Source organism: Cnephaeus nilssonii, assembly GCF_951640355.1.
Source record: "Cnephaeus nilssonii genome assembly, chromosome: 20".
NCBI lineage: Eukaryota > Metazoa > Chordata > Mammalia > Chiroptera > Vespertilionidae > Cnephaeus > Cnephaeus nilssonii.
Window position 1 is genome coordinate 6,924,896 of NC_137091.1, and position 22,845 is coordinate 6,947,740.

At 56.7% G+C, this 22,845-nt stretch overlaps 1 protein-coding gene across 5 annotated transcripts in view; it reads right to left on the bottom strand.

Annotated features, from left to right (window-relative positions):
- Nucleotides 1-600: 600 nt before the first annotated feature.
- The window catches only part of PHKB (phosphorylase kinase regulatory subunit beta), a 70,370-nt gene continuing 48,125 nt past the window's right edge, over nt 601-22,845 (bottom strand). For 4 of the 5 annotated variants that reach the window (XM_079799951.1, XM_079799952.1, XM_079799954.1 and 1 more), the window contains 17 exons: nt 20,839-20,894; nt 20,279-20,372; nt 19,482-19,565; nt 18,271-18,375; nt 17,259-17,341; nt 16,996-17,086; nt 15,808-15,869; nt 15,565-15,727; nt 15,408-15,489; nt 13,224-13,281; nt 11,062-11,152; nt 8,136-8,335; nt 5,625-5,759; nt 4,685-4,814; nt 3,413-3,520; nt 2,254-2,394; nt 601-1,484 (listed from right to left, as the gene is read on the bottom strand). In XM_079799951.1, coding sequence (XP_079656077.1) covers nt 1,347-1,484; nt 2,254-2,394; nt 3,413-3,520; nt 4,685-4,814; nt 5,625-5,759; nt 8,136-8,335; nt 11,062-11,152; nt 13,224-13,281; nt 15,408-15,489; nt 15,565-15,727; nt 15,808-15,869; nt 16,996-17,086; nt 17,259-17,341; nt 18,271-18,375; nt 19,482-19,565; nt 20,279-20,372; nt 20,839-20,894 — 1,821 coding nt within the window. In that variant the 3' untranslated portion in view covers nt 601-1,346. Of the gene's footprint in view, nt 1,485-2,253; nt 2,395-3,412; nt 3,521-4,684; nt 4,815-5,624; nt 5,760-8,135; nt 8,336-11,061; nt 11,153-12,054; nt 12,146-13,223; nt 13,282-15,407; nt 15,490-15,564; nt 15,728-15,807; nt 15,870-16,995; nt 17,087-17,258; nt 17,342-18,270; nt 18,376-19,481; nt 19,566-20,278; nt 20,373-20,838; nt 20,895-22,845 lie in introns of all 5 variants that reach the window. The other variant, XM_079799955.1, reaches the window with a different exon arrangement.

Consider the following 22,845-nt stretch of genomic DNA (forward strand, 5'->3'; position numbering starts at 1 on the left):
ATCTGACAGGCTGCGGGCGCGCGCTGCATCCGAGGCCTCGCACCCCCTCAGGCTCAGAAGACAAACGCTTCCCTGTGAACCGACCTCCGGACGGCTGGCTCGGCAGGTGCTGAACCCGAATTGCCACTTCCACCTGCCGTGCCGCTCACTGCACCGAGAGCACAAGTTGGGGGACCCCACGCCCACCTCACCGGGACCTCTCCACACACGGAACGTGCGGTGTGGGCACGGGCGGAGTGACTGACGCTACGGAGTCCCTCCCTTCTCATTGACTTAGGGAGAAGCTCCGTGGGTCCCCGTGTGCTGTTCATAAGACGCCCCCATACCACCGAGGGCCAGGGCTGTTGTAGAGTGGGCGTGGGCTACGGGAACCTGATGTCCTTGCAAGAAAACAAATCCATGACATTTAAATGTTTACTCTACATCCTGCTTTTATCAGTTTGCTTAAGGAAATGTGGTAGGTACCCAAATGGTGTGATGGGAGGTACCATTGATTCACTCCCACTCCCTCTCCAGATTTGTTAAATAAAAATGGTCAGGAGTCGGTGTTGGGAACATGAGAACAAAGAATGTGCCCAGATAAAACCATTAATTCAGAAATAAAATTCAGTCATATTTAATTTCATTTTTACTAATACAAACTAGGTTAACCACCCATACTTCTCAATAATCTTAAACATGCCCTCTCTTTAGCAAGAGCTCAAAAAAATGTTTCATCAGGCATGATCAGTGTTTGCAATACAAATATTCAAGTATTACACACGCTTGATCAGATTTATCACTGTATTTTAGTCCAACCGCTACCGCTGGGACAAATACAAAACCATCGTCACATTTCCAAGGTGAAAACTGTGGTGCAGCTCTACGCTACCGTGTTACCGATACTGCAGCTCCTGAACATCACACGTCAGCGGGCCGCGGGCCTGACGATGCGTGTGAATCCCGGCAGGCGTGGCGCGCCACTGAGCAGCGCTGCTCCGGCAGCTTCCGTCCCAGCGCCGCGTGGCACACACTTTAGTGGCGGCAAGTGGGGAAGCGCTGATTACTTCTGATGAGCTACTGATTGCAGAGCATGCAGTGGTGAACCTGCCATCGTCGACTATTCCGACCATTCAGTGAAGATCACAACTAGTTGGCGTGATCACCAGGACGTTTTTCGCTTGCCTGACAGCATGTCCTACCATCCGCGTGGCGGTGGCAGCAAGAGGCCCAGTCACTGTGGGAGGAGGGCCACGCCGCCCCAGCGGGGTCAGTGCACTCGGTAGTGACCACCTGGACTCCGCATCCAGGCAGAAGGTAACCCGCTCCTCAAACGCGTGTCTCCCAGGGCCCCCCGCGCCTCCTCACTAGCTGACCAGACAGGGGTCGTCGCCGCCGGGCTTGACCTCGCCGGCCAGCAGCAGGTTCATCACCACCTTGGTCAGGTAGCTGCAGGTCCCACGCCGGCCCAGCGGGGGCGTGTTGTAAAAGGAAGTCATGTGGTCCTGGGAAGGAAAGTGTAGATGCGTTTGACTTTCTGGTTGGTAAAGAGTTGACAGGGCCCGCTGGCGTAGCTCAGTGGTTGAGTGTTGGCTTACGTACCAGGAGGTCGTAAGTGCCCTGACCAGGTTGTGGGCGCAGTCCCCAGTGGGGGGCGTGCAGGAGGCAGCCGATCCATGACTCTCATCATTGATGTTTCTCTCTCCCCCTCTCCCTTCCTCTCTGACAGGTGAAATGAGTGCCAGCCCCAGGAAGATCCTTCTCAGGATTTCCTCCTGGAAAACGCGCTTCCAGAACTTCCCTTTCCCGGTCCGGAGGCGTCTCCTCAGCGAAAACAAAGACGGACATTTCCGATCCTCCTCTCTGCTGACAATGCTTGTTTACTTAGGGCCCCTGACAGCTGGACATAGAACGTGACAGAGAGAGCCTGGAGGGGCGCACACGGCGCCCGGAGAGCCTGGCCCGCCCCTCCCGGGGTCGAATCCTCAGCCTCCGGGGACCCGGCTCCTCTCTGTGAGGCACACTTGAACTGCTCCTCTGTACAGGAAAGTCGCCTCTTCCCAGGCTTTTTCTACAGAACTTCACAGCTGAACTGACTCACAATTAAATAAAAAGTAGCCTTAATTTCTCAGGTAAGTCAGACCTCCTGCCCCCCCCCCCCAAGTTCTCCATTGTGCCATCTGGGAATCTGCCAGTTACACGATAAGAGATTAGGGATCGCTTGAAGAACTGAGGCATGAAAAACATCTACGAAAAGCTATTTTCTCTACTCACTTGATTTTCAACGCCCTTGAGCTGACTCTCGTCTTTCTGAAATTCCTGAAACGCTTCTCTCACCAGTTTGTCCAGGTCAACTTTGTCCTGAAACTCGAGCTCGGGGTTCCTTTCCAGGACAACGGACACGACCATCAGCAGCTGGAGAGACGACATTGAGGCCAGGTGAGTGGCCGGAGGTGGCGCAGCTGGCGGGTCACCCCTTCCCAGCCAGGTCGGCCCCGCGGCCCCCAGTGCGCCCTGACCAGCGATTGGCTTAGGTTCGTTGTGGCTGGAACCTTCTGAACCTTGCATGTCAGCAGCCTGCGTTCTACTGGGAATGACAGTTCTCATCACTGTGGTCCCTGTAGCCGTGCTGAGATGTTCAGTCGTTAAGTAAAGCTAGAGACTCGGAGAATGACTGTCCCCACCCTGTCTACAGTTAGTGCCCAACCCCTCCCTCTCCCCCCGCCCCCTACCCCCATGTCTGAACTCTCCTGGCCACTGGGCAGTAATCCTTGTCGGCCAGACACCAACACCAGCGTCTGCGGGAGGCTCCCAGACAACGTGGGAGGCAGCGGGTGAGTCCGTGGAGACTGTGGATAGAGGCTCACGATCACGTGACTCAGAGCCCAGCACCCAAATGAGTATAAATCTGTGACCCCACAGCAGTTTCTCCGGGGACTGTCATGTTGTTAAAAATGCACTCAAGCCCGGCTGGTGTGGCTGAGTGGCTGAGCATTGACCTATGAACCAGGAGGTCAAGGTTCAATTCCCGGTCAGGGCACGTGCCCGGGTTGTGGGCTCGATACCCACTAGGAGGCGTCCATGATTCTCTCTCATCATTGATGTTTCTATCTCTCTCCCTCTCCCTTCATCTCTGAAATCAATAAAAATATATTTAAAAAACAGAAAAGGTGCATGCTCTCTCTAGGATGCACTTGCTGTTGAGGGTGAGTGTGCGCTGACAAAGCTGGACATCCCTCCTGTCCAAGGACGTGGGACGTGGGACGTGGGAACTGTTTGTATGCCTCAGCTCGGGTCAGAGGTCAGGACCCAGTGCGGGGGAGGGGGTTGGGGCCAGGCAGGTGGGAAGCTCTGGTCCCCTGGCCCGTCTCTCTGACTGGTTTTCAGGGAGAAAGCAGAAAGCGCCCCGTCAGCAGGCCACGCGCCCACGCACCTCCACGATGATCTGCCTGTACTTGGGCTGGTCGATGTTGCCCAGCATGTCTTCCACGAGGAGCGAGAAGTTCATTTCGTACATGGTCATGTCCGACAGGGTGGGTTGCTGGAACACAGAGCCCAGCGTCACCACTGCACGGGGCGGCGGGGTCGGGGGGGGGGGGGGGGGGAGAGCTGCTAAACCCGCCGGCGCTGTGAGAACCAACCTCCCGTTTGCTGTCGCCATCGTCGCCACAGCCGTGTGTTTAGGGGCAGGGACTAGACTAGGAATCGCGTGGGCACACGAGGGACAGTCAGGGACCGAGACGGCGCGGGTGCCGCTGCGGTGAGAGTGCAGGCCAGGCGTTCTGCACAGCCAGGGCCGTGCCGCACGTGGAACACGGCGACAGGCCTTAGAAGACGGAATGCGCGGCCGCCGGTGCCAGTCCCTGGCTATGGAGTTGACCTGTCTCTGTGGCAGTCCTGTCTGAGCCGGCGGCGCAAAAATGCACCAAATAAGCAAGGACAGCGCTGAGTGCGGGGAAGACAAGCAAACACAGAAACAAGCAAAACTAAAGGGTTGTCTCTGCCCTGCTCGTCACTTAAAGCAAGAGCACTGCACACGTGCCTGCACCTTCCCAAGCACGCGGAGCAGGAAGGGCAGAATCTGGGCGTGGCGGACGAGGCTCTGCGTGTGGGCTCCGCGAGTGGGGCAGGCCGAGTGGCCAGCATCCCTGGCAGGCAGACATGGCGAGTCACACTTCCCTGCTTACTTCCGGCGAACTCCCCTCAGCCTCACAACGATGCGCACCCACTCACGCCCCGGGGGGCCCAGCAGAACGCCCCCTTCAGTGGAACCACAGCAGCCCTGTCCTGCCTGTGCAATGTCCGCCCTGCATCCCGTGCGGCCCGTCTGCTGCGTCCCGTCTGCAGTGCAGCCCCCCATGCCGCTACTGCTCCATTTCCTAGGCGTGCTTAAAGGGGGGGGGGGGACGGCGCATGCGAGGGGGGGAAATAGGAGAAAAGAGGTCTCCTCGTCGCACTGGACGTATTCTCCACCTGAATCACTTCCCTTTTCGGCTTCGGTGCCCCTCCCGACGGAAGCCTGGCTCTCCCGAGGGGCTATTTGCTGGAAGGCTGTCCTTCTCAGCACCACTGTTTACCCCCTGCTCCAGGGGCTCCAGGGGCGCCTAGAACCTGGACACGCGGCAAAGCGCTGGCCATGCAGAGGGCACACGTGCCCAGCTCAGGCCCCTTCAAAGCCCCCTTGCCGACGGCCACGCGGCGGTACCTGCGGCAGGTGCTTCCCCGCGACAACGATGCCGTTGGGCGTGCGCTCCAGGATCTGCCACACGCGGTCGTAGAACCCGGCGGGCGTTCTGTTCAGACACCCGTTGATCTGACGCCTGTTCAGCCAAGATCTGCAACCAGAGGAGAAGGCCTCAGAGCGGAGCCGCCAGCGCCCCCTGGCAGGAAGCCCGGCTTCCGGCATGGACCAGCCCTCCGAGAGGAAGCCAAGACCGCCAGCGATGCAGACCCGAGCCTGTGTCAGAGGGGACTGAATATTTCAGAGAGGGAAAAGCTTGTAGGAAAGGAGAAAATCCCCAGACTTTAAAAAATTTAACAGGTAAAACAGTATTCACTAGTAAGTTACAAAGTTAAAAATCTCACCCTGTGATTAAATGACTAATACCCAAGGCAGTTTCATTTAAACACATAGGAGCAGCTTAAGTAATCATACGAAAGCCTTTTCTGTCATAAAAATGTTCTTCGATTCCATGCAATCCACGAGTGTTCGCTTTGCCCTTACTCTACCCTCAGCACAAGCCAAGTCTCTGGACGGGCTCGGCCTGCAGAGGTGAACCGTCTACTCAGGGAGGCAGAGAACAGGCCACACGCTTCACAACGTTACCAAACCGAGCCTTCGCGCCCACGTGTGGGGAGGAGGTGGGCACGCTGCAAAGGTTCAGAAAGGGAACGAGGGGGTGGAAGGAGTGCTGTGTTCTGCACAGAATAATAAAAGTGAAGGAGCGTTCGTGCACTACACCTGAAAAGTGTACCAATTCCAGTCAGTACCAAATGACGGCTGAAGACAGATTTTTTGATTCGCGTCTCTGCACTGTCCCTGTGACTGTGGTGTTTTACTTCTTATCGGCATTTCCTTCCTACACGTATCAAACATGAGTTACTGTGGACCAGAGGGGCCTGCGGGGAGCCAAGGGCCTCGTTACCGTCCGTTCTGCTGCGGCTGCAGAATGTCCATGAGGAGCTGTTTGACGGCGCTGGGCGACAGCTGGTACAGGTCCACGGTGGCCTGGTCGCCGGCCCGGATCTGCAGCTCGTACTCCATGGCGTGGATGATCCACCTGACACAGAACAGGGAAGAGCGGATCCATAACCTGGATTGCAGTTGCCTGGGTTTCTGGCAGGTGCCCCTCTCAGCACCGCCCACCCAGGGGCCGAGACAAGGCCACGAAACTTCCTGAGCCCAGAGACCTACTCCCATCAGGGCTCTGTGACGGGATCTGACCGCTGAACACGCAGCTGTGCCTGCAGACGAGGTGAGGCAGTAAACGTGAAAATCGGGTTAGAACTCGGGATCTTGCCACATGAGATCCCATCCACCGGGCACGATAGGCCACCACATGAACAGCTGTCACACTATCCTTTTTTTTTTAATACGTTTTTATTGATTTCAGAGAGGAAGGGAGAGAGGGATAGAAACATCAGTGATGAGAGAGAATCACCTATCGGCTGCCTCCTGCACGCCCCATACTGGGGATCGAGCCCACAACCCGGGCATGTGCCCTGACCGGGAATTGAACCGTGACCTCCTGGTTCACGGGTTGACGCTCAACCACTGAGCCACCCTGGCCAGGGCTGAGAAGCTTTTCATAAGTATGTTTACAGTTTTATCTCATTTTGTTCATTTACCGTATTCTGAGGAAAGAACTGAGATAAACTAGCTTTGCAAACCAAAGAAAAGTGGAAAGAACACGGCTCCCGAGGGAAGCAGCGGTGCACACACCATTAGGGAGAGGCAGGGAATGAGCTTCGCCAGCAGGTCCTGTGCGTCCCCCTCGCTCCCGCTCCAGGCAAGCACTGAGCCACAGAGAGCAGCTGAGCAGCTGAGCTCGGCCTTCGCTCTCACCAGGCGCTGTCTCCCGAGGGGAGGGGCGGGGAGCCACGCCCAGAGAGCTTCCACTACCGGGAGGGTTTCCAGAGGCATGGTTCCTACACCCAAGTGCCATTACCTTCCTGTTGATAGGCGTCCCAGAAAGCCAGCCCCCACGCTATCGCAGGTGCGGAGAGGAAAGCATGGGTGGGAACGACCCCGGGTTCAAGTCCTTCTTTCTGCCACGGCTGGTTTCAGAGCAACGTGGTGCGTCCTCCGGGGCGGCACTAGCTCTCTCGGGGGAAGGGACGGTCAGAAGACTGTTACCCTCCCCAGCCGGCCGGGGACATCAACCAGGCGCACGGCCCTTCCTGGCCAAAGACCCAGGGATACGCTCAGCTCGCTGACAAGCAGCTGGGAAAGCGGCAGATGCACTCGGCTGACCAGATCAGCCTTCCTAGGATCGGGTTTGACTGGGGGACAAGGACTCCTGGGCATGTGGAGAGGGTGGGAGGGGACCCGCTCCTGGACGGGCCTGGGATGAGCCTTTCCTCCCAAACACTCTCTCAGAGGCTGGGCAGCACACTGAGTGCATCGGCAAGCTCCTTTCCAACACGCCCGTCAAGCAGGGGGACGTAGCGTGCATGGAATCGGACAGCACTCTAAACCACAAGGCTGACACTTTCTGAAAAGAGAAAATGCTATCAGAATGCACTGATTCGCCCGGAGGCGTGGCTCAGCGGTTGAGCGTCGACCTATGAACCAGGAGGTCATGGTTCGATTCCTGGTCAGGGCACAAGCCTGGGTTGGATGTTCACCCCCCAGTGTGGGGCGTGCAGGAGGCAGCCGATCCATGATTCTTTCTCATCATTGATGTTTTTCTATCTCCCTTCCTCTCTGAAATCAATAAAAATATTTTTTAAAAGAATGCACTGATTCATAAAAGAAACAATTTTTCATAACCGTTCTGAAGCTATTTTGAGATGCTAAGAAGAATTCGCCCAGGTTGCTATCAAGTGAATGGGCGACGGCACGCCCCACACCAAGCCATTCCAGAGGGGGCGGCAGGCTGCGGAGGGGACCAGTGCCTGATCCAGACGGGCACAGGGAGGGTGGTCTCCCTCCTTCTCTCACATCGAGTGTCAAGGCCTGTGAGGGCCTCAGCCACGCTAATGACCTCAGAGCTGTGTCCTCCCCTCCCCGCGGGGCTGCGCACGCAGCGTCACAGTCTGGCACCGTGGGATCCCAGAGGCAGCGGGGCAGTGGGATGCCGTCACTGTGTGGAGGGGGTGCAGGCAGATGAGCGGAGATGACACAGGCTGATAGCACGCATCCTTGGGGCTCTCCCTGGCAGCTGCTGACAGGCCCGGCGCACAGAGCCTGGATCGCAGGTCTTTACAGTAATGGGCCTGTCAGCAGCTTGATCGACCTCAATGTAAAAGCTGAGCGCGAATCAATATACGACAGCAAATCAAATCATTACCCGACCAGCAACCGTCCCGCGGGCGGGTTCACTGCCGGCTGGGCCTGATGGAAGCCACGCTGGAGGAACCGCCCCGCAGGACTGACCTTGGAGAGAGGCGAAGCGATGATGGAGGCCGCGGGGCACACGGCGGGCACGACTCACCCCACGCGGATCTTGAGCATGCCGCTGAACAGCTCGGGGCTGTTGGCGATGGCCCAGCCGACGTGGATGACCAGCTCCTGCTGGATGACCGCCTCCCGCTCGTCGTGGGTGTTGCACTTGTAGATGATGTCCTTGATCACCCGCGGGGACAGCGGGTTGGAGATCACCTCCTCCTCGTGCCCGAAGGCGCCCAGCGTGACCTAGGAGAGAAGGAGCTTAGCAGCCATCTCCCAGCTGCCCACGCAGCCAGAGAAGCCCAGGCTCGGGACTGGCGGCTGCACCTGCCTTGATGGAAATGGCTTTGAAAGCATGATTCCCACCGGGGCCCCGGGGTGCAGAGTGGACTGAAAGCGGAGGGCAGGTGGGGTCCCAGCTCGCGGGAGGAGGTGAGCGGCTGAGGGCAGGGGAGGAATATAAATAACTATTAAGATGGAATTGCTCTGAAGGGCTGGAGCACCGGCAAGTCCCCGGAGAACCCAGAGCACATTGAGTGGCGTCTTTCTGTAGGCTACACACTTAGCATGTGAAGGATGTCCTTCCCTCCTCTTCCAGTTCCCTGCGACTTTCTAACAACACTGCCGCTTTGCAAGGGTAAGGGGAGGTCACCGCGTGAGTTCTAAATACTGGCTGCTCTCTCACCGGCAGAGGGGAGTCCGTGGGGCGGCCCACAGAGAGAATAAGAAAGCACAGAGGGTGGTAACGAACACTCAAAGCAGGAAGTGCTGTTGAGCATGAGGCCTGTGTCTTCAGGGGTGAGGAGAGAGCAGGGTATGGGGCATGTCTGCAGGGGTGAGGGGAAAGCAGAGTATGGGGCCTGTGTCTGCAGGGGTGAGGGGAGAGCAGAGTATGGGGCCTGTGTCTGCAGGGCTGATGGGAGAGCAGAGTATGGGGCCTGTGTCTGCAGGGGTGAGGGGAGAGCAGAGTATGGGGCATGTCTGCAGGGGTGAGGGGAGAGCAGAGTATGGGGCCTGTGTCTGCAGGGCTGAGGGGAGAGCAGAGTATGGGGCCTGTGTCTGCAGGGGTGAGGGGAGAGCAGAGTATGGGGCATGTCTGCAGGGGTGAGGGGAAAGCAGAGTATGGGGCCTGTGTCTGCAGGGGTGAGGGGAGAGCAGAGTATGGGGCCTGTGTCTGCAGGGGTGAGGGGAGAGCAGAGCAGGGCCCTGTGTCTGCAGGGGTGAGGGGAAAGCAGAGTATGGGGCCTGTGTCTGCAGGGGTGAGAGGAGAGCAGAGTATGGGGCCTGTGTCTGCAGGGGTAAGGGGAGAGCAGAGTATGGGGCCTGTGTCTGCAGGGGTGAGAGGAGAGCAGAGTATGGGGCCTGTGTCTGCAGGGGTGAGGGGAGAGCAGAGTATGGGGCATGTCTGCAGGGGTGAGAGGAGAGCAGAGTATGGGGCCTGTGTCTGCAGGGGTGAGGGGAGAGCAGAGTATGGGGCCTGTGTCTGCAGGGGTGAGGGGAAAGCAGAGTATGGGGCCTGTGTCTGCAGGGGTGAGAGGAGAGCAGAGTATGGGGCCTGTGTCTGCAGGGGTGAGGGGAGAGCAGAGTATGGGGCCTGTGTCTGCAGGGGTGAGGGGAAAGCAGAGTATGGGGCCTGTGTCTGCAGGGGTGAGAGGAGAGCAGAGTATGGGGCCTGTGTCTGCAGGGGTGAGGGGAGAGCAGAGTATGGGGCATGTCTGCAGGGCTGAGGGGAGAGCAGAGCAGGGCCCTGTGTCTGCAGGGGTGAGGGGAAAGCAGAGTATGGGGCCTGTGTCTGCAGGGGTGAGAGGAGAGCAGAGTATGGGGCCTGTGTCTGCAGGGGTGAGGGGAGAGCAGAGTATGGGGCATGTCTGCAGGGCTGAGGGGAGAGCAGAGCAGGGCCCTGTGTCTGCAGGGGTGAGGGGAAAGCAGAGTATGGGGCCTGTGTCTGCAGGGGTGAGGGGAGAGCAGAGTATGGGGCCTGTGTCTGCAGGGGTGAGGGGAGAGCAGAGTATGGGGCCTGTGTCTGCAGGGGTGAGAGGAGAGCAGAGTATGGGGCATGTCTGCAGGGCTGAGGGGAGAGCAGAGCAGGGCCCTGTGTCTGCAGGGGTGAGGGGAGAGCAGAGTATGGGGCCTTTGCCCCAGTTTCGTGCTGGATGGAAACTGAGAACTTGTGGCTTGTTGCATCTCGAGTGGTACCGACCGATGAGTCCGGGTGTGATACGTTTACGAAGATGCCAGCGAGTGAAGAAAACACACAGAAGGACAACAGGCCTTCACTCCGCCAGGCAGTCAGCGCGCAAGAGCACAGCCAGAAGCTGAGCAGCCACCCCACTCCCAGGCGCACCCCAGCTCCACGCAGCCACCCCACTCCCCGGCGCACCCCAGCTCCACGCAGCCACGGCACCAGTGCCCACTTGCACCGGCCCAGGCGGCACACGGACAGTGCACAGCCATGCGAGCCACGGTGAGAGCCATGGTCAGTGAACTGCGGTCCAGAGCAGCTTGTGAGCGTCACAGGCCCGCCAGGAGGACCCAGAGCAGACCTAACCAGAGCTGGCGGAGGGGCAGCGGATGGGAGCTGGCAGGGGGAGGGGAGAGGGCGCCCAGAGGGTACAGGGTCTGGGAGTCAGTGTACCCCGAGGGGAGAGAATCTCACGTGAGGGGAGGGAGAGAGGCCTGCGCGGTGCACCTGTCTTTGCCCGCCTGTCCTGACCTGCGCCATGACCCGCCTCCAGCAGGTCCCCTATGTTCTGTGTTGGCGTCGTCCCTGACCTCGAGTTAACGCAGTGCAGCAGGAGAGAGAAGTGACTGCCTCTCTGAGGCGAGGTGCTGGGGAAGGTCCCTCTGTGGCCGCACCTGAGAGTCTAACAACGCGGCTACGAAGGCCTAGGACCCGAGGGCGCCAGATTCCAGAGCAAGGGTCCCCCCAGGGCCCTGCGAGGTGATGGGGGGGTCTGAGGGCGGACACTTACCTGCTTGCCCTGTACTAACACATTAGTAATGGACGGGGCCAGGCTGTCCACTACTTTACTTAAAAGGCTTGCTGCGTGGCGCACCACCGACCTGGGGGCAAGAAGAGAGCAGGCCAGAGGTTCACAAAGCTGGTGACGAGCGCCGGGGCCCCCGAGGGGGACGCAGACATACGCACAACCAGGGCCTCACCCATGGCCTGCGGGGACACTGAGCCCACGACACTGGGCCCAGCCACTGCCTGTCCCAGACGCAGGACTGACCCTGCAGGACAGGGAGGGTCCCCCGTCCTCGCCTCGGCCACAGTGTCATCGGTGCCGTTATCAGCTTAACCAGGAGGGGAGGGAGCCTGACAGGCCTCTGAGGGGGAGGGGCCGGAGGGATTTGGTGGGAGCTCGGACTGAAAGGAAAGGTTGGTTTCTAACGCTGTCCGTCACCTGCTCCTGGTACCAACCACATTCACCCGTGTGTCCTTCGGGGCCTCGGACCGGAATGCCTGGCTTATTGGACTCGCTGAGTACTGGGTTTCGGAAGTGTTACAAGGAAATACCAGCATTTTTCTTAGCTGAAGCAAGAATGTGGGAGGAAAGAATTCACACTGCTATTTTTACATTTCTGCAAAAGTCTTAGCCTTCGGAGAACAGATTGTTTTTAAAGCACAGCACATGCAATGCATGAGATTTTTTTCTCCCTCAAAAGTGAAAATTCATGTGGAACTTTTAGATGAAAAAAAGAAAAATATAGGTTTAAAACGGTTTCCTTGAAGTTCAGGATATTGGTGAAAGCTGACCTGTAAAAAGCAGGCCCATTCCTTAACCCCAGTACGGATGGAACAGTAAGAGGGAAGTCAGTAACCGGTAAGTTAGTGCGACAGACACTCCCTACGTTTAGAAAAGCTGTCACCCACACACTCGACCAGCAGGTAGGTTCAACCCTCGGATGCAAGGAAGCCCACACGCCTCAGGCAGCCGTGGCCCGCACGCTGTGCGTGTTACCTGTTTCCCATGGACCAGTAAGGTGGTAATGTGCGGGGCTATGGAGGAGGAAAATTTCCGGGTAAATGCAGCCCCGGAGCGAACCGCCAACCTGGGTGTGTCAGTGCGAAGCCATAAAAGGGAAAATACAGTAAATACAACTTGCGGGAGCCTGTTCTTTTCAACATAATAGTCAGCACCGTCTGCTGGCCAATGGCCTATCTGAGATGCCAGTGTGACATTGACCTAAAAGGCAAGTGAAGACCCGGCTGCTTAGCCAAAGGAAGATCGGGGGCCACCCAGGACCCCCACTGGCTGTAAGGCAGCGTCTATGAGCTCGCACGCCGCACGTGCTGAGGGTCTACAGTGAGAAATGCGGGTCCACCCGCAGGTTATTGCACTATTTCTTCCGGGTTGGAATGGCATGTCTGTTAGAATCATAGAGCTGGAAGGCTGCCAAGAGACTGGTTTATCAATACTCTGATTTCAGGGATTCGAAACCCAAGGCTCACTCAGGTGAAGGGAGTTTCTTACATATCTTGAGACTTTTTCCCCCCAAATTAGAAAATAATGGGTCACGTAAAAAAAATATATATATATGTATACTCTTACTTTCAAAATGTTAGATTCTGCCGGTAATGCTGTTAGAATTGCTTCAAGATGCAGAGAGCCATGCGTTTAGGCAAACTGCCCTGCTGTGAATTTAAACTGTTTTATTTCGACTTACCTCATTTCTGTTTCAACCCCTGGGAAGAGACTCCCGCTGCAGAGCACATTAGTCATTTCTCACGAAGCAACGGCGGGCCCTGGGCCCTATTCCGTCTAAGTGGTGGGAGAACCGCCTGCTGCCGACGGGAGCACTGCTCTCCCGCCGCGGCCTCCCGGCAGCGGGCAGGGCTCCTGACAGAGCAGAGCCTGATGCGCTGCTGGGCCCCAGGAGGGGCAAGGTCCAGCACACGCCACCCCGTGAACAATCCCCGGGTGCTGCTCCCGTGGAGTCTCTATCCCAGACATTGTGACTTTCCTGGGAGAGCCAGGGTGCCGTGGAGTGTGGGCAGCCACGAGCTGTCCGCGGCGCTGGGAAGTGGGAATTAGGGGGAACAGCATCTTTGAGACCAGCCCATCATCTTCAGGCCCCTGACTATGACAACACACCAAACACACACAAGGACAAGGACACGCGTACGAACCAGAGCTTCTTGCTGCCGGCTTTCCTGTAGACTCTCTCGATGTGATCGGAAACGGTACCTGGGCATCGGGGAAGAGAGCCTTTGTTGAGAAGAGGTTTTCATTCAATGCGACACATTTATTCTCTGCTTCAAAGCCACTTGGATTTCCGTTTTGTTTTGTTCCACGAGAATTGGTACATCCTCACCCGTCATGTCTGCACAGCCTGACACATGTGATGTGCAGCCAAACACACAGCGTGGTCCTGCCCTTGCTGCTAGCTGGTCTGAGCAGATGCTTTTAGTGAGTACTGTATTTCTCGATTTTTTCTTAATTAACATGCAATCTTTAAGTTTGTAACACATAAAAATGTTATTTTAATTCACTGCAGAAACTAAAACACAGAACACAGCCAATTGAGCAAATGCTGTAGACTCTGCATATATAGGATGTCTCCCCAAAATGTATACATATATGTTTTTGATAGCTCAATTGATATTGTTTCTTTTCAGACTTAACCCGTTGGAATGAATAATTATTCAAAGTGTGTATGCATTTGGGGGGGGGGTCACCCTATATAAGATTCTTCACTTATTTGTTCAGCAAAACAGTGGAGGGGTATGCGCTGCTGCTCACATGCCACGCCACGCCCTGCGCTCTCTGGCGCCAGTCCCCATGTGGTCGGGCCTCATGTCTGCTTTGTCAATGAATTAACCACGTGAGGAGACAGAGCACCAAAAGGAACAGGGTAAAGCAGTGGTCGGCAAACTGCGGCTCACGAGCCACATGCGGCTCTTGGGCCCCTTGAGTGTGGCTCTTCCACAAAATACCATGGCCTGGGCGAGTCTATTTTGAAGAAGTGGCGTTAGAAGAAGTTTAAGTTTAAAAAATTTGGCTCTCAAAAGAAATTTCAATCGTTGTACTGTTGATATTTGGCTCTGTTGACTAATGAGTTTGCCGACCACTGGGGTAAACAGTAGGGTCATCATTTCACCCTGAACTTACCTCTCTAGCTCTGTATTAATTGGATTCGATCACATTCAGGTTCTATACATGCTCATGGTTTTCACTACATCATAAGGTTTTACAGGTTTAAACCATTTAAGTATCTAAGTGAAGGATGAGTATTACTCCCAAGTTTACAAAAATGGTTTAAAAACGTATTCCCTCAGCATTTTCATGATAAACTATTTACATAAATATTGTTCTGTTTTAAAGCACTACTGAAATAACCATTCTGGAGTCCAGGTTCCTAATGAAATCCTATTGTTTTAAAGTGTAAATGTCAGTGAATGTCCTCAATATACTTGGGATTCTGCTTATACTTATAGTTTCATACTAATTAGAAATGAGGGATTCTGTTTGAAATTCGCCTAAAGTTCTTCTGCCTTTAATTAGTTAAGAAAATTAAAAGCATTCAACTCGAATGTATAATACTCAAGAAGGTTAGCTCTTAGCTACAATAATGCAAAAACTAATCACCTTATGTGAATAAGCGATGATGTTTAGTTCACTACCAAAACTGTAAATTTTATTAATTACACTGATGTTTAAAATTCTGACTCAATTTCCAGTTCCAACCAAAGCAACATGCCCCAGCTGAGCCAAAACGTTGAGCAGCTAGACAACACCCACGTGAAATGCATCCTGCTTTGTGCTCATTGGAAAAAGCCCGAAGCAGACCATCATGGAGAACTCAGAGGCTCCTGAGAGCTGCGACTCAACGCACAAATGTGGGTTCCGGGGTAACGGGCTCCCCGTGAACGCAGAGTGGTGGACACCACAGAAGTGGCGTATTTCTGTTCATCTTCAGAGCACAACCCTATCGCGTGCCGGTTCCGCCCACGTGGCTGCTGCAGGCCGCGGGGCGGCTAGTGTTTACGGCTACAATAATTCAGTGTTGTTCTTGAAAACAGACAGAAGATAAAACTGGAAACAGACACTACCCGGGAGCAACTGGGTTGAGAGTCACACAGAGCCCGGCTCCAAGGCCGTGCAGACAATCAGAGAAACCCCGCGGCCCTGAGCCAGGAGGGGCTCACTCCTCCCACCGTCGGGCCAGGCGGCATGCATGAACGTTGCCCACTTAAACGTTTAAAAGAGTTCAAGAAAATAACTGGTGAGTCTGGTGGGCACTGGCCACGCGTGTTTGCAGAAGCTCGCGGCAGCGCGGCCCGCTGCTGGGAACGCCTCCGACGCGCCCCTACCTTCCTTGGTGATGAAGGTGGGGCCTTCCCTCTTGAGCAGGATGCCCAGCAGGATGACCTGGCTGGCCAGGCCGCTGCAGTCCTGGGAACACAGATCACTGCGGTGACCGTGGGGCTGCGGGCCTCCCCCCGGGCCCCCGGGCAGGGCCCGCCTCACCTCCAGCTTCTGCAGAATGTCCTGGGTGGGCCTGGCCCTCCATTCGGCGAGGCTGACGTCGGGCTGCAGTTCCAGCTCCGTGGCCTGGGAGGCGCTGCTCTGCCGTTTGACTTTTGAATGTTTGGGGAGCTCTACTTCCTCGAAACTCTTAAATTCCGGAAGCCTAGAAACCAACAGAGAACGTTTCCGACGACCTCCGCTTGCAAGGTGATGTGGAAAGACACCAGAACCCCCGGGACTCACTCCTCCGTGTCGCTGATGCGCAGGAAGTCCAGCTGCTCCACCACCGCTCCCGATATCAGCGTCTGGAGGGGCGGGTGAGTTCATCAAGCCCAGCTCTGTGGCCTGTGCACACGCCTCACTGTCCCCATGGCATTCTTCCAATGGGTTTACCCAACATTACAGGCAGCCCTGAAGCCATTTCTTACGTGGGCGTTCTAAAATCAGACAGGTTTGCACATGCCACACACACACACACACACACACACACACACACACATACACACACACTCACACACACACACCCCGAAACAGAGCCCAGACACTGAGCTATGGCCCACGAGTCAGAGTGAATAAGGACAGCAACACGACACAACTGTGCTTCTCTCTGCTCTCAGAGCTGTGGTCATTTTCAAGCTGAGATAAAATTTGTTGCCTATTAAAATGTTAAAAAATAATTTGAAATCAAAGAAAACACGAAATGCTGGAATTGTCTGGGCAGAGAGCCTGTGAATTGCTCGGTGCAGCTCATGGTGGACAGCACACAGACCAGAGGGCGCGGCTTCACCGGGTGAGGGGAAGGCGCTGGAGGCCTACGGCGTGGGCCGCGCTCTGACGGCCTGTGGCCGGGGAGAGCAGGAGGAGGGAGCCATCTGTGGCCAATAGGAACTTAGGAGAGGACTCTTAGGATCCAGGGGAGGTGGTGGTGGCCTGGACCACAGTGTCGGGGCTGGAGAGGATGGGACGGCTAGGTTCTGATAGAATCTGAGAGGCGAGAAAACCGGTGTGATACTGGATTGTAATGTGGGTAGAAGGAAAGAGTCAAGAATTCATTTATTCTCAAAGCTGATAACTAACACTGAAAACGTAAGAAAATTAATTTTGATTTAATGTTTTCTAGTTCTATTAGCTTGGCCCCCTTCTGTACTAATAGCCCATAAGGGAAATGTTTAAGTGGAGTTAATAGCAAGGAGGCTGGGAGCCACGGCAAGCAGCGACGGGGAGGGTCAGGGGAACAGGATGCCAGCGGGCACAGGAGCCGGCGGGAATAAAGCCCTGAGACCAGCGCCCTCCACAGCATGCACGTGGAGAAACGCGGCTGTTCCCTCACTGGACTAACTGTCAGAACTAAATGATGTGCGAGCTCAGCTTTTGTTCGAAAGATGGCCCACTGGTGCGGGAGGAACACAGAACCGCACTGCGCCGCGCTACCTGCAGGCGGTCCACGTGCACTTTCACCCCTCCGACCACGCCCTTCTTAAAGGCCGCCAGCATATCCAATACGGGGTTGAACCGGCTGCCCCTGGAAGTAGAAGCAAAACGCGCAAGTGAACGGCAGAATGAGAATCGGACCATCTCCTACCAGTGCCCTTCTCACACGCCCGCGCCCTGCCAGCCCGGGGGCACAGAGAGCACAGGAGGCCCGTGTCCCGGGCCGCGGCACGGCGGCGGCACCCCTCCTCGCGCCCACCCACCTGATGTTGTCTTCCCGGATGAGCACGAGGAAGAGGGGCCGCCCGTGCATCTTCCAGTACTGCCGGATGAACTGCAGCGCGTTCTGGGGAGACAGGGTGGATCGGGGTGGCACCCAGGCGAGCCGGGTGGCAGGGAGCCGGCAAAGCCCTCCATTCCCAGGTCACCCCCAGCCCAACCTGGGGTTAGCGACAACCAGGGCAGAGTCCAGCACCTACACGCACACAGAAGGGCGCGCACAAGCTCCCGGGAACCACCCTGCCTGCATACTTTGTTCGGGAAGAGAACCAGACACACGGGACTAGGGGTGCTTTCTTTGGTGTGTGGCCTGATAAACACCAGTCAAGGGGGCCCAGGGAGGAGGCAGGCTCATGCTCACCCTGCGCTAGTGAGCGAGTGGGACGGGAGGTGGGCAGCCGGGACTGAACCCACGCGGATCTTCCGCAATGGGAAAGGTCTCCTCCACTCGGTGTCTACATGCCCATCCCCCTCAGGGCCATGCACACGCTCACGCGGCGGCCGCTCAGCGCGGCACGCACACCAGCGCATCTGACCCCACAGCGGCTCGCTTATCCACCATCATGATGAGAAAACACACGCGAGGAGTGAAGTGACTGGCCCCAGGGCACGTGGCTGGGAAATGGTGGGGCCAACGTTTTACAAGGGCCGCCTGGCTCCAGACGCCACGATGGTCCTCAGTGGAAACGGGAAAGGGAGGAGGTTTAACTAACGGGGCTACGAGTTCGTTGAGGTCTTCCTTGACATTCTTCGTAATGAATGACTTCTAGCTCAGCCTTTGTTCCAAAGGAGATGACCCGCTGGCGCCAGAGGACCGCGGCGTCCGAGCAGCCACACAGCTTATGCAGAGCAGATCCACTGGCGCCCAGACCACGGCGTCTCCTGCAGCCTGAGCGGGGCTCCCGCTTCAGGCAGCAGTGTGCCAGGTCGGGGACCAGGACCTAAGAGGAAATTAGCCAAAACAGCTGTGCCCTGTGGGTGAGCGTGCTCAGCTACCTTTATGTCATCGATCAGCAGCAGGACGTCCTGGGACATGTAGAAGTCACTCAGGTCGAAGATGATGGGGTAGCACACCACCGTCTTCCCCAGAATGCGGTAAATCTGCAGGGAGACGCTCAAATAAACACATAGCCAGCCCGAGGCAAAGGCACCATCACAGAGTCCTGCAGAAACGACCACTAATGGCCAATTCTCAGTAGGCACATAATAGACTCGTAAAAAATGCATAATATGAAGGCGTCTGAAAGCCCCTTGACTGGCTCGGTGTGTGAATAAGCACATGACCGTCCCTCCACCAGGACAGAGAGCCTCTGTCTACGCTCAGAAGTAACAGAGCGGGGGTGCGCATTCCCTCCCAGAAGACTTCTGTGATGTCTCAAATATCCACTAAGGAGATGGGCTGCTAAAAATCATGACTCAGGCCCGACCGGTGTGGCTCGGGGGTTGGGCATTGGTCTGTGAACCAGGAGGTCAGGGTTCAATTCCCAGTCAGGCCACATGCCCGAGTTGTGGGCTCCATCCCCAGTGGGGGACATGCAGGAGGCAGCTGGTCCATGATTCTCTCTCATCAGTGATGTTTCTATCTCTCTCACCCTCTCCTTCCTCTCTGAAATCAATGAAAATATAATCCTTCATAATAAAAAGGCAATATGCAAATAACCATCACTCCGCTACGCCCACGATTGGGCGGTGGGAGGCTGGGGGGCGGGACTCGGGGTGGCATATCCGGCCATTGAGAGGCGCGGGACTCCCGCCCCCCCTCCCCCCCCCCCCCCCCCGCCTCTCAACGGCTGGATTGGCTGCCGCTGAGGGGGGCTGCCTCGGACACCCTGGACACCCAGCTCCACTGCCATCGGAGGCGGGGAGCCTGGTTGTCCGCACCCGGATCCCCTGCCGTGCTCCCCTTTGTCAGCGCCTCAAGCCCCAGCAGCAGCGGCAGCGGCTGGGGATGAGCTGGGGATCCCAACAGCCTGGCAGCTCAGTGGCAGCGGCGGAGGCAGCATTGGGCCTGGGGACTGGCGAACAGGCAGAAGATGGCCCTGATCGCAGGAGGCTAGGCCTAGGGACCCTACCCGCACGATTGAATCGTGCGCTGGGCCTCTAGTTTAAAATAGAAGCAGAGAAGCAAAGCGCGCATGTGAACGGCAGAATGAGAAACGCAGTGCCTGTGGTGCTGCGACTGTCCACCCTCCCCGGGAGCCACCCACCTTGGACGTGCCGAGGCAGCCAATGGGCCTGTCCGGCCGCCCGGAGAGCCCCAGCTTCTCGTTGACGCCCAGGTGGAAGTAGGCCTGTAAGACACACATGTGTTAACAGAGTCCGGCGAGGAGCGTGCTTTTCCTCTCCTGCCCCTGCCCCACCCCCGCCACTTCCTGCTCCTTTTATTCTCTCTCCAGAGAAGAAGCGGCGGGAGACCTTGTTCCATGGACTTGCAGGCACACAAGCCAGCCAACGGCGGCCACTTGGACTCTGGGCCCTGAGATGTGAGAGCCAGACGGTCAGTCAGCTTCCCTGGCTCGGCCGATGCATAAGGGAACCACGAGACAAAGGCCCGTGCCTACAGCGTCCGCTAGTTAACGTAAAGCACAGGCCACCGGTGTCCTCTCCGCCCAGCACTTCTCACCGAAGTGGGAGTGTCTTACTGCTTTTTCTGATATAAATTTTATTCTAAAGTTTAAGCCAAATGCTACAACTAAACGGCCCCGCTGACTCTCACAACCCCTTGGGCAACTTTGGTGCCTGTTCAAGGGGCAGGATGTATCCTGTGGCCCTAAACCAGCAGCAGCAGCAGGACAGCTTCCTGAAGCACACAGATGCACGCACACCACACGCTTCAGAGTGCAGACACCGACATGGGTGGGTCGCGGATATCATCTGTGCGCTGCCCGGTTATTCCTCTACATCTCAGTGCTGATGTGACTGCAGGAACGGAAAGGCTGGGACAAGGCCTGCGGGAGTCAGGAAAAGGGGGCTCCCAGGGCGACAGTGGGGAGCCAGCACCCACCTTCACCAGCTCCTGCTGCGCCCAGATCTGAATGGGCTCCACCTGCTGGGGCGTCTGCGTCTGGATCCCGTACGTGTTGAGGAAAACCTGGAGGCTGAGGACCAGGCAGGGAGAGGGGGGCTTGGGGACGCCAGGGAGCAGCGTGGAAACCCAAGGGCGAGGAGGCCTGGCTCGGAGCAGCTGTATTTGTCAGTGGAGCAGTGCGCCGTCTGCCCTGGGACCCGGGGGCCCGGGGTCCTCACAGAACATCAGATGGGAGCTCTGGGGACGGGCCAACGGGGGGCGAGGGGCAGGCACAGGATTGGGGGATCCCCCTAATCTGTGCGCTCATGTTTCAATACTGCACCCCAGGCAGCACTGCGCTGGTCACAGTGGTTAACACTCACATCACTAACCCTGAAGAGAATGTGGCCCTGCACTTAAAGGGGCATGCATGACGTCCTTGAACCCTGCCGAGCGGCCTCTGCCCGGAACCTCTGCCACCAGCCTCACTATCGGGAGGGAAAGCAACCGGCCCCCGCCCGGCCCCCACGGCGCACGCGCCCCTCCACGCTCCCTACCGCTGGCTTTCCGCTATGAGCGCCACGTGGACCACCAGGTCATTCTCCAGGGGGCCCTGCCACACAGAAAGGGGGCGCGACTGAGAAGACCCGGTCCCGCGGCTGTGGGCGTCCGGCAGCATTAACGTCTTCAGGTTCAGTGAGAGGACGCACGAGCTGGCCTGCGTGGCCGCCCCTCCTGCTCTCGCTGCCCACTGGTCCCCCTGCCGCGCAGGCAGTCACGGAACAGGAGGGAGCCATCCAGCTCCCCACCCGGGGAGGTGAGCCGTTGGGGCTCTTTGGAATGATGCCTGAGAGCAGCTTGGGGCCGGAGAGCCATTTTCCACCACTTACCTCTGAGGGAAAGAGGAGGAGCTAAAGACAAAAACCCCTGTGTGTATTCTCTGTGAGAAAATGGCTGGGAGGGGAGTTATTCGTTTGACACCGTAACCGCACACACTACTCCCGGCCTGTGAGGCTGTCTTCCTCTGGCTCCTGGTGCACCAGAATAGCTTTGCTCTAAGGCCGTGGTCGGCAAACTGCGGCTCGCGAGCCACATGCGGCTCTTGGGCCCCTTGAGTGTGGCTCTTCCACAAAATACCATGGCCTGGGCGAGTCTATTTTGAAGAAGTGGCGTTAGAAGAAGTTTAAGTTTAAAAAATTTGGCTCTCAAAAGAAATTTCAATCGTTGTACTGTTGATATTTGGCTGTTGACTAATGAGTTTGCCGACCACTGCTCTAAGGTATGGCTCCCACGTGGGGGAGGACCGGCCTGGCTGACAACACTTAGCACCAGGTTCCAGTACCAGCTGAGGCTCACGGCTCTCCTCAGAGCCAGTGCTGGGCACGTGCTTCTGTTTGGGGTGACGGAGCCTGGCTCTGGCACATTTGATGCATTTGAGGCATTGGGCCTCACGTGACTCACAGGGAGCACGCAGAAGCTCCAGGAGTCCCAGCGTCAGGCAGCTCTGAGGACACCGGGCACAGACAATGTCTTCACAGTGACGAGCCCCCACTCCCGCAGCGCGCTGTCCACGGCCCGCCCCGCCAGGACTGCCTCTGCGGGGCTGCGGGTGCCGCTGGGATGTGCATGGCACGGAAGGCCAGGAGCACAGAATATGCGCGTCAGCAGCGAAACCCACGTGGCCAAAGGCCTGACCCCCAGGCTCGCAGTGAAAATGCCACTTCAGGCAGACTCCCGCGTGATTAAATGAACATATGCTGTAACAACCCAACAAAAATAAATATGTGCTACAAATGCTATAAATTCTATTTCTTTTTCTTTCTTTTTTTAATCCTCACCCGGGGATATTTTTTCCATGGATTTTAAGAGAAAGGGAAAGACGGAGAGAAACACTGATGTGAGGGAAGCACATCAATTGGTTGCCTCCTGCAGGAGCCCCAACCCAGGCCCCGGTGGGGAGGAGCCCGCAACCAAGGTACGTGCCCTTGACCGGAATTGAACCCAGGACCCTTCAGTCTGCAGGCTGACGCTCTATCCACTGAGCCAAACTGGCTAGGGCTATAAATTCTATTTCTATTTGATAAAAACATTAACAGTTCATGTTACTCCAAAGGGTGAGAAAATAAATGAATTATTCAGAGGCCCAACGAGATTTCTAACGAGAAATCAAAACATCGAGCCTCATTTCTCTCGGGTGAAACCTAGTATTTGCTGCATCAGAAGGAGGGGTGAGCTCAGACGGCGGTCACTGAGTCTGCGGGAGTGAGGGCTCCTACCTAAGGGCGAGGAGTGTGTGGGCTGGACGGCAACCCCGGGGCAGCCCCAGGAGGGCACTGCAGCTCCTGGCCAGCGACCTGCTTTCCTTTGGACTCGCAGGCCTGCTTAGACCCTGCTCTCTCCCTCTGCCTGGCAGACCGGGCACCAGCTCTGAAGTGCCCACACCCATGGCACCACGTGGGGGCTGGGGGGCTACAGGGGCTGAAGAACGCTCACGGTAAAAAGCCAGCAGCTCAGCAAGCTCCCATCCACAAACCTTCTACCTAACGAGCATAGGCCTCCGAGCC